General features: G+C 35.4%; 1 protein-coding gene across 44 annotated transcripts in view; it reads right to left on the bottom strand.

The window, feature by feature from the left end:
* The window catches only part of LOC105339367 (uncharacterized), a 113,397-nt gene that overhangs the window by 77,177 nt on the left and 25,578 nt on the right, over window positions 1-10,642 (bottom strand). For 32 of the 44 annotated variants that reach the window (XR_010713527.1, XR_010713528.1, XR_010713517.1 and 29 more), the window contains 6 exons: window positions 6,546-8,264; window positions 5,164-6,138; window positions 4,571-4,707; window positions 3,852-3,900; window positions 3,447-3,493; window positions 988-2,407 (listed from right to left, as the gene is read on the bottom strand). The exons of 3 other annotated variants lie outside the window; for them this stretch is intronic. Coding sequence is in view for 1 of the 41 variants with exons in the window: in XM_066083204.1 (XP_065939276.1) it covers window positions 4,586-4,707; window positions 5,164-6,138; window positions 6,546-8,232 (2,784 nt within the window). In the remaining 40 variants the exon portion in view is untranslated. Of the gene's footprint in view, window positions 1-987; window positions 2,408-3,446; window positions 3,494-3,851; window positions 3,901-4,570; window positions 4,708-5,163; window positions 6,139-6,545; window positions 8,265-10,642 lie in introns of those variants that run through there. 9 more of the 44 variants (XR_010713551.1, XR_010713546.1, XR_010713549.1 and 6 more) reach the window with 8 other exon arrangements.

Genomic DNA, 10,642 nt, shown 5'->3' on the forward strand with positions numbered 1-10,642 from the left:
CCTCCAAATGCAACAACTAATCACTGCGTATTAATTTACATGCAATTCACACCATGTTTTACAATTATTCAACAAAAAAGTTGATTTTATTGTTATAAGAAAAATTTCAAGAGTTATTTTTCATGGATTATATTTTCATCTCGTCAATCCCAACTGAACAGTCTATGTGATAACCAGTTTAAACCAGTTTTATGAAACGGCTGTTCTTGCTGTTATTAATTTACTCCCTCCATGATCTGCAACTTGTATTGATTTATTAAAGTAAATAATTGATTTCCATCAGCGAGGGAATGTAAATATAAGCATTAAATGGTTTATTTTTGACATTGTCGTGTCAACTGCCGTCAGGTGAGCAGACAAATTATCTTATTATACGTTCATGTTAAATACTGAAATCTGATTGGTTTAAACGCAGTTGGTAATCCGTTCTGTTACCCTCAGCGTTAGCAACACACTTGGCAACCGGTAACACCATAAAATAGTGCTTGTTTGGGAGGGTACATGTAACTGTTGAAATTGACACCCCGAGACAACCATTGTCAGCGGACGTGAAGCGGAGGTTGACTGGTTTTTGAGGGGTGTCAATTTCAACTGTTACCCTCCCATACAGGCACTATTTATATAATAACGCGCGTTATTCAATTTGTCTGCTCACCTGACCTCAGTTCTTGACACGACGACGTAAAAAATAAAGTCTGGATGTTTGTCCTAAGCAGAAAAAAAACGTTACGCAAAGTAGTCATACAGGAAACTTGCTCATTATAAGGAAGTTAAGGTGACTTAATGTCAAGTTTAATATTTTCGATATTGTTTCATCATGACAAAAATAAATTGTAATATGATTGAAAGGGAAATGTTATATATTATTAAATACCCCCGTTTCTGTATATCCAGGTACCTTATAGGCAAGTTTTACTGTACAAAGAGATATTAGATGAATCTGCATCAAATTCTTAGTCTAGATTTAATTAATCATAAAAACCAACATCAATAGAAGCCATTCTTTATTTCTGAAGGAAAAACTTGAGTAATTAAAACATCAAAAACACACTCTTAACAATTGAATCAAAAATACAGTAGAAAAAAATAATTAAGTACAAAGGAGGTTAGATCATTGGTCGGCTATTGATGTTATGTACCGTGCCATTATGAAAAATACACAGAAAACTTACACATCTTTTCATATGTGGAAACAGAAAAACAAGCTATTTGTAAAACTTGTGAAAAAAAATTTATAGTTGTTAAACTAGTGAAATGAAGTGATAACTATAAAACCTTTGTTTAATTATCATGAGAACGATCTAGTTCAATAAGAATAAGTTTTTGACTGTTTTGTAATGCATTATTGAGCAAAAACTACAAATACTTCAATATTTTTTTGGAATTATAAATTCAGCATGGTTAACTATAAATATATATGAAAACAAAACATAAATGACAATTAGTTGACCTACAAATTTCATTACCTGCCATATACACCGTTAGAGGAAAATCATTGTCCCCCTTAAATATATTTTTCCCTTTTCGCCCTTGTTGTGAAAATTTATGTCTGCATGGATGAATTAAAAACATTTTTTTCAAAAAATTGCATTGATTCAATAGAATATTAAGGAAAAATCAAGACAGGACAAAACTATTTACAAGTGTAGAAGAGCGAACAAATTACGGGATGAAAAAAACATTGAGTGAAAATAGCCCTGAATACAGTAGAAACACTACAACATATTGTTAGCGACGGAATATTTACTGTATGTACATGTTTCCTATATAAACAATAAAACAATACAATATCAGCAATTCAGCCATGAAGCAAATACACTTTTCATGATAAAACATTCATCTATACTATGAACATAAATTCTTTGGTCAGTATAGTTACTTTCATGTAATTTCTTATTTTAACACCGGATGCTCGTTATTTGTCACTTCTTCATTATTTAAATGTTTTCTAATGGAATATTATGATAGGTTCATAATATATTGGGTCAAGTTTGTTCAATTGTGGTCACATGGTTTTAACAGATCACGTTAACCTCCAACACGGTTATGACACAATTTTGGTGTAAAGATTCCGAACGGTGACCAGTCCTCTTTTATGATCTTTTATCAACGAATTCAAGTGATGTAAGATCTTTCTCACTTTCAGATGTTTGAATAAATGTTATTCACTTCACTGTTTGTATTCTTTATCAAATGTACTTGATGCACAAGAGAGATATATGTCAATGTACCCACTTAAGGTAAATTCCACAATAAAGAATTCGAAAGTCCACAGCTAATGTCCATTCCCATCAAGGGTTGATAGACGATCCAACCAATGACAGTCACTGTTGGAGAGAGGCTTATGGTGAGTTCATCATGTTGACAAAAATGGCTACCAGTCCACGGTCTATAGGGAACCAGTCAACTGTAAAGGAAAGAGTTACATTGTACATATATGTATGTAGCTTTGGTACGTTCTAATTCTACAATTGTTATATGATATGTCATTTGTTAATAAAAAGATCAAAAATTAAGAATTTTCAAAACGACAGTCCACATAATATATCAATTTTTAAAGTTTGTTGCTCTCTCTCTCTCTCTCTCTCTCTCTCTCTCTCTCTCTCTCTCTCTCCATCAATTATACATTACTATAATTCTACCCTGGTTTTCTGTATGTCTCACAATGAGCTAAAGTAAATCAATAATCAAGTTTAGTTCCCATGTAAGCTCAGATACTTCACGTTTCTCTATTACTTGACAAAGATACACATGAATGGCAAGGTGTGCATTAAATACAGAAAATAATTTGGCAAAGATCATAACTCCCAAAACCTCACCAGGTCAAGAATTCCTGCAAATATTCACACCCATTTCTTTATCTTTAACAATTAAAAAACATAAGTCTAAAAGAACCGAAATTTCCAGAAAAATGGTGGAAACACAATTTCTGGTAATATGCAATTTTACACATCGTGTCTTAAACACCCACAAAATATCGTTGAATTCCATTGAGCAGTTTTAGAGGAGTTGCGCTTACAAACTGTATATTACTTTATTCAATATAAGATAAAAATTCTAAGTTTAAAACGGACAAAGTTCAAACAAATTAATGGAATCAGATTTTCCTTATATGCACATCTACACAAGGTGTCTTAAATACCAACAGCGTTTCACGAAATACCGTGCAGCAGTTTAAGAGAAGTTGCGATTACAAAACAAAAAAGAATAAAAAAGAACAGGACTGACGGACAGACTGACATACTGGTCAAAGACATTTTACCCCTTGTAACTTCATTGAGTGGGGTGTGATAACCTTAAAAGAACCTATCTAGTAAAAAGCCCAGACAGACAATAATATCAAAACATTGAGCAATCCATTGATGTATGGTTGCTAGTGCTCCTGTTAACATTCCCTTCTTAATAATAAATATTACCTGCAGCTTATATAGAGAAAAGTTACTTACATGAATTTTGTTGTTTCTCGCTGATACTTGATATAGTTTTCTGGTATCTAAAATTAATTAGAATTTGTACACGTGTTAATCACAATTTTAATACATCCTAGTATATCACTAGGTGCAAATGTTGAGAGAGAGAGAGAGAGAGAGAGAGAGAGAGAGAGAGAGAGAGAGAGAGAGAGAGAGAGAATATTAAATTTTACAATCATTAACAAACATATACCTTACTGAGCCAATGTTTTTACTTGACCACATGACAACGTGTGTTTAATTTTTTAAATATAAACTTCATAAAAACTGATATCTAAAAAATAAATCAATACATGTACCTGTATATCATTAGGTGTAAATGTTTAGATGAATATGAGAGAGAGAGAATATTAAATTTTACAATCATTAACAAACATATACCTTACTGAGCCAATGTTTTTACTTCATTACACGGCAACCGATGACCTAACTAGAAATAATTTTTCAAATGTTTATAAAATACCACCACACCTCTCGCAAGCTTACACAACAAAACAATAAAGATTGCAATTCAGAGAAGTCCCAACATAAATTAATTCTTACACAGAAAACCTGTTGGTAGAAAATGAATTAAGATCTTATGAATATTAAAGAATTAAATTGGTGTTGACATATTAGCTGATATATTTTAAAAAATAGCATCCATTGACTACAATTTTATCCTGCAACATCCCCGAAACTGTATTTCTTAAAATAATTTGCTCTTATGTAAGGTAAATAACCCTTGACTGGGATAGATATTTTGATTTTTGGATTCTTTAATTTCTTGCATATAAACTTCATTTATAGCAATATTTAAAAAAAAAAATCAATACATGTATTTGTCATTTGGCTGCAGAAATAGGCTCGGGCTATAATAAAATTATCAAACTGATTAGATTATCATTTCAATTAAATAGTCATACACACTGAATTTTAGTCTACATTCATCAAAAGACAGACATGTTTTTAACACCACACAGAGTAAAATAAACAGGAGTCAGTATTACAGTCCATGTGAATTATACACAGCTCAATTTCAGCTGCAGATGTTAAACAAAGTGACAAACAACATGTGTGGTTTTGGGATCAGACTAGATTTGTACAGAAACATTTACAACCTGTCAATATCCAAGCTATCTCCATTCTACGGCTGTTGTTGAGCTTAGCATGGCCTCCCCATCACTGAACCTAAACATGGCGTCCCCATCAGTGGAGCTAGACTTGGCCTCCCCATCAGTGGGGTGTGTTTCCTCATCTACAACAAGGCATTAATTAGCTATATGCCGACATATTCATTCCTTTTATACGGTCTTCTAAGTAGATTTTAACTCAATAATTCACTGAATTCAGTAGTTTATATGACTTCTGAGATATAACTATACAAGTACATGTATCTATAAACTTAACTAATTAATTACAAGGTAGCATGCATGTTCTTAATTTATTGAATCATTAATGACATTAATCAGCATATTCAGCATAAAATCTGTCTGTATTTTTTTCCTTATTATCTAAAACCAAATCTGTTATTTTCCTAATTAAACATAAAATCTGTTACAAATAAATACAGAGTTTACAAATTTTATACACATATACATTGTACGTGTATATAACATTAAGTTTAATGTGACAAAATGATAGAAATATACAATTAATCCAGATTTCTCTTATTAACAAATAATTAACACTGCCTGTTAAGACAAAGACTTACCTGTCAGAGCGTCCTGTGTGTCTATATAACTGTAGACACACACCTTGTTGTTGTCCTCTGATCCGACCCAGAGACGGTGTGTGTTGATATCATAACTCAGGCTCCATGGTTTACCCATCTCTTGTGATTTTGTCAGTAGATGTGACAGAAACTGACCGTCCTTGTCCAACATCTGTACTGTTTTGGTTCTACCATCACACACCAGGATGTGTGACAGCGGGTCAGTACAGATTCCATATGGCTCTAGTCGTGATCCTGATGGATGACCTGTGTAGGAGAAACGATGTCTTCCTCCACGCTCTGTCACCACTACAGCACTCCATGAGTCAGACACCACGACATCCCCATTGTTGTTCTCTGTTATATAGTCAGGTCCACTATACAGTCCCAGTCCTGTGTTGTCATGTTCTATGGTTTGTGTGAGTTGTCCACTCTGGTTGTACCGGGTTACCTTGCCTGTGTATGTATCATCGTTATACATCCCGACCAGTAGATCCCCAGTGGACGGGGACCAGTACACACACAGTGGTTCCCATGTAGAGTCTGTTCTCTTTATAAATGTGGTGGTTGTTTTCATATCCTTTGACAGTTTGTTGATGTTATATTTCCTATCTATAATATAAATCAGTTCACTCTCACTGTTCACTGTGTGTGATCCTCTATATAAACCACTACGTGAATCCTCCACACGATGTAGAGGGACACCTGTTGTGTCTGTCAACATGAGATTGTCTCCATCACTGACCCAGACCCGGTCTGATGTCACACAGGAAATGTGATAACAACGACCAAGACCTGTCAGTGTGAGAGATTGATGGAGCTCAGCACCAGACGTCAGTTTCAGCAGACACTGGTTTCCTACGCGTCGGTTTCCTCTCTCTGTGATTTGGATTGCACTCAGTGACTCCATCACATCCTCCTTGTTGAGTGACTCAGTCATGGAGAGCTGGCTGGTGTGGAGTTTATCAGCAGTGTCTGCAATAAACCAAACATCAGACATGTAATGATATAAATATGATTAATGAATAAAAATGATAAATCTTATTAAACAGTTGTCTGGTTTTGTTTACTAACACACATTCTAGGTTTATTAATGCAGTTATCAATAACATTGTAATTACAATGGCATGTGATTGTATTTAACTGATTAATTAATTGAAATCGATATCATACACAGAAGTATCTAAATAATTACTTTTAATAACATATTCCTATGTGTTTTTGAATCTAATAAGCAATCAATAGTTAAAAAATGTTACATAAATTCATTGAATTCATGTCAATAAGCTGCTACTGACAACTTGTTAAGTGTTTACTTGTATGTCTCAAACAAACTATATTATACTTCTGTATAATTTACAATGATAATGAGTCAGACTTACCTGTCAGAGCGTCCTGTCTGGTGATATACCTGTATATAACCACCGTGTTGTTGTACTGTGATCCGACCCAGAGAAGGTGAGTGTTGACATCATAACTCAGGCTCTGTGGTGTGAATATCCCTGATGGTCTTATCAGTAGATGCGACAGGAACTGACCGTCCTCGTCTATCATCTGTACTGTTTCGGTTGTATCATCACACACCAGGATGTGTGACAGCGCGTCAGTACAGATTCCACTTGGCCGTAGTCCTGATCCTGATGGAGGTCCTGTGTAGGAGAAACGATGTCTTCCTCCACGCTCTGTCACCACTACAGCACTCCATGAGTCAGACACCACGACATCCCCATTGTTGTTCTCTGTTATATAGCGAGGGTATCTATACAGTCCCCGTCCTGTGTTGTCGTTCTGTATGGTCTGTGTGAGTTGTCCACTCTGGTTGTACCGGGTTACCTTGCCTGTTACCTTGCCTGTCCTTATAGCACCGTTACACATCCCGACCAGTAGATCCCCAGTGGACGGGGACCAGTACACACACCGTGGTTCCCATGTAGAGTCTGTTCTCTCTATAAATGTGGTGGTTGTTTTCATATCCTTTGACAGTTTGTTGATGTTATATTTCCTATCTATATAAATCAGTTCACTCTCACTGTTCACTGTGTGTAATCCATATAAATCACTACATAAATCCTTCACACGATGTAGAGAGACACCTGTTGTGTTTGTCAACATGATAATGTAATGATCACTGACCCAGACCCGGTCTGATGTCACACAGGAAATGTGATAACAACGACCAACACCTGTCACTGTGAGAGATTGATGGAACTCAGCACCAGACGTCAGTTTCAGCAGACACTGGTTTCCTACGCGTCGGTTTCCTCTCTCTGTGATTTGGATTGCACTCAGTGACTCCATCACATCCTCCTTGTTGAGTGACTCAGTCATGGAGAGCTGGCTGGTGTGGAGTGTAAGATGTATCTGGGGGAGGGCTGTCTTTATGGAGGAGAGGAATTGTAGTGCACTGAATGTTGACTGTTCATACATGTGTACATATCTCTGTAGGCTGACAATATGTCTGTTTGTTTCCATCTTCTGTTTTAAACATCTGTGTTTGAAATCAAAGTCACAAAACACTTTGTTCAATAGATCATATACCACATAGTTAATGAGCTTCTTCAGTCTCTGGGCCTTTGTTAACATATCTGATTGATAGCGGGAGAATTCTGTGCGACAGGTTTTGATGTCATCTGTGATTCGTGGCAGGAGAACAGGTCTGTAAAAGAGAGCCTCACTTCTGATGGTGTGAATGGTTCCTCTGTGTTGTTGTTGCTTTGTTTTATAAGCTCCTTGTAAGCTAAGAATCTTGTGCTTACTTTGTCGAAAGAGATAAACAGGGAATCTGTGAGATTTACGTCTAAACAAAGAATTACACACAGGAACTTGACAATGTTCACAGTACGTCCTATAAACATTACTAGGATGTCTCCCACAAATCTCTTGTGTTGGGATGTTGTTGAATTTCTCATGATGTGACACAACATAATGGTCTATTGTTTGGAGGTTTTTCACATGGTTTTCTTTACACTTTTGACAGAGATCACATGGACATGATTCACAATAGTACTCTGTGTCCCCCCGACACTTAGAGCATTGATGTACTTTATATGTTGTACTTGCTGGGTCCATGGTCTGGAGGGTCTAGGTCTTTAAATCATAACCTGCATGAAAAAAGTATAATATCAATCATAGTCAATGACATAAACTACCTTCAATTAAACAGTTTTATAGATATAACATCAAATCTTAACAAAATTTTAATTAAAACAGATGTTACTTTAAAGAAATAATATTTTCTCTTTAGAGATAAATGATGGTTCATCATTATAGTACTGATTATAGAATGCTCAGTCAAAAAATATATCCCCCAAAAATGATTGATAAGTGTATTAGAGAGAGAGAGAGAGAGCAAGAGAGCAAGAGAGAGAGAGAGAGAGAGAGAGAGAGAGAGAGGAAGGAGAGAGAGAGACTTTTTCTAATAAAAATGAGTTTCATCATCAAGAGTTGACCCTCAGAAAACTCAGTGTGCATGTAATTCTTTTACTGAATATTAACTGCTGATCTCTCTCTCTCTAAATGTATCTCTCTCCATGTATGTATTTTTCTCTCATATGTTCTCTCCTCTCTCTCTCTCTCTCTCTCTCTCTCTCTCTCTCTCTCTCTCTCTCTCTCTCTCTCTTTACTTAACATGTACTATCTCTCTTAGACTCTCCTCAACATTTACTTTCTCTCATTTTGTCTTTTTCACTTTCTGTTTTCTCTTTCTCTCTCTCAGACTTTCTCTCACTTTTTTCTCACTAAGACTTTTTATCCTCAACATGTACTATCTCTCTCTCACATACTTTCTTTACTCAATATGAACTATTGATCTCTCTCTCTCTTTCTCTCTGTTTAACATGTACTATCCATATCTCTATCCCCCCCCACCCCTCTCTATTTCTTTCCCTCTCTTGGACTTTATATCCTCAATGTGTACTAATAATCTATCCCTTTATTTCCTTTCAGACTTTTTCCGCTCAATATATACTATTGATCTCTCCTTCTCTCTCTCTCAATCTCTAAGACATTTTCACCTTCTCTCCTCAACATGTAATATCTCTCTCACTCACTTTCTCTTTTTCTCTCTCAGACTTCATCTCCTAAACTTGTACTAAAAATCTCTCTCTCTCTCTCCACTCAATATGTACTATTGATCTCTCTATCTCTCTCTCTCTCTCCTCAACAAATACTATCCATCTCTCTATTAAAGGGGCATAATCATGAATTTGGTCAACTTTTAATTTCCGTTTGTTACTGTTTGTAATGTTTTAGTGAGGCAGTTTTAATAATGAACACAAATTTGAATGTCAGTCGTTGAGTTTTAAGCAAGATACAGAGCCCACAAACATTTGTCATGACTTGTGCCTTGTTTTTGTTTACATTGCTTCAGTATACAGGTAAAAGTTCTTTTCCAAGCTGATTTTTCTATCTACTCATTCATTTTAAACATTAATAAACAGTTCTTAGCATTTGTCACATTCATTTTAGGTATAAACCTCAAATTTTCAAAATGTAAATTAAAACATGATCTGAGGTTTGTTTACATAGCAAAGAATTGTGAGCGCTGTATTTCGCTTATAACTTGACGATTGACTCTCAAATTTTTGTTAACTATTAAAAATGCATTGCTGAAGCATAGGTAACATTACAAACGGAAAAGTATTTCGACCAAAATTGTGACCATGCCCCTATAAACCTGTACTATATAATTTGTTTATCTCTCTCTCTCCTCAACATGTTTGACAATCACTGTGTAAATCGAACACACCCAATAGTTTTTCCCTATAATTCTCTGCAATGAGCCGACCCTAACAATAGGTGCTAGTTCATACCCGGCAGAGCTGTCCAGCTCCACCGTAGTGTTACCTGTGTGTGCGCTCAGGTGTGACGTTAGCTAGAGTGTTTGAATAGAATTCATCTATTTTAATCGTTAGGCTTTTGTATTACTGTATCAAGAGACTGCTTGAAAAGGCCGTTTTTTATGCTTTATTGCCTGACATCATAACGCCAGGCAAATCTAAGGTTTGAAAGTTACCTTCTCCGAAACAGTGCATACAGTGGGAGCAAGCAAATGAATCAATATCAAGATGAAAAGATTAACCGATGCATGTTTAATGTGTCAGCATTTACATTCATAATTGATGAAATGTTATATGGGATGTAATAAGCAACAGCGAGTTTTCAAGTGAAACGGTGGAAAGGGGGGGGGGGGTCATTGCAACAAGTTGTTACATATTGTCTATTACGTTATTGTAGGTATAATAATTATCATCATTGCCAAAGAATTGTCAGTTTTGATTAAAACAAATTTAATTCTGGAATTCTTATTGAATTCAATTGAAGTTACAGTTAGGATTTTCTTTCATTTCATTTCTTTCATGATTTTGAGAATTCAACCTTTTTCTTATTTCTTGTCCAGATGTTTTATATTCTGCCCCCACAGACTTTCAAAAAAACAGTGCTATGTTCTTGGATATCCTTTCCTATATCCTATGGTAGG

This window comes from Magallana gigas, chromosome 4 (assembly GCF_963853765.1).
Source record: "Magallana gigas chromosome 4, xbMagGiga1.1, whole genome shotgun sequence".
In the NCBI taxonomy this organism is placed as follows: domain Eukaryota; kingdom Metazoa; phylum Mollusca; class Bivalvia; order Ostreida; family Ostreidae; genus Magallana; species Magallana gigas.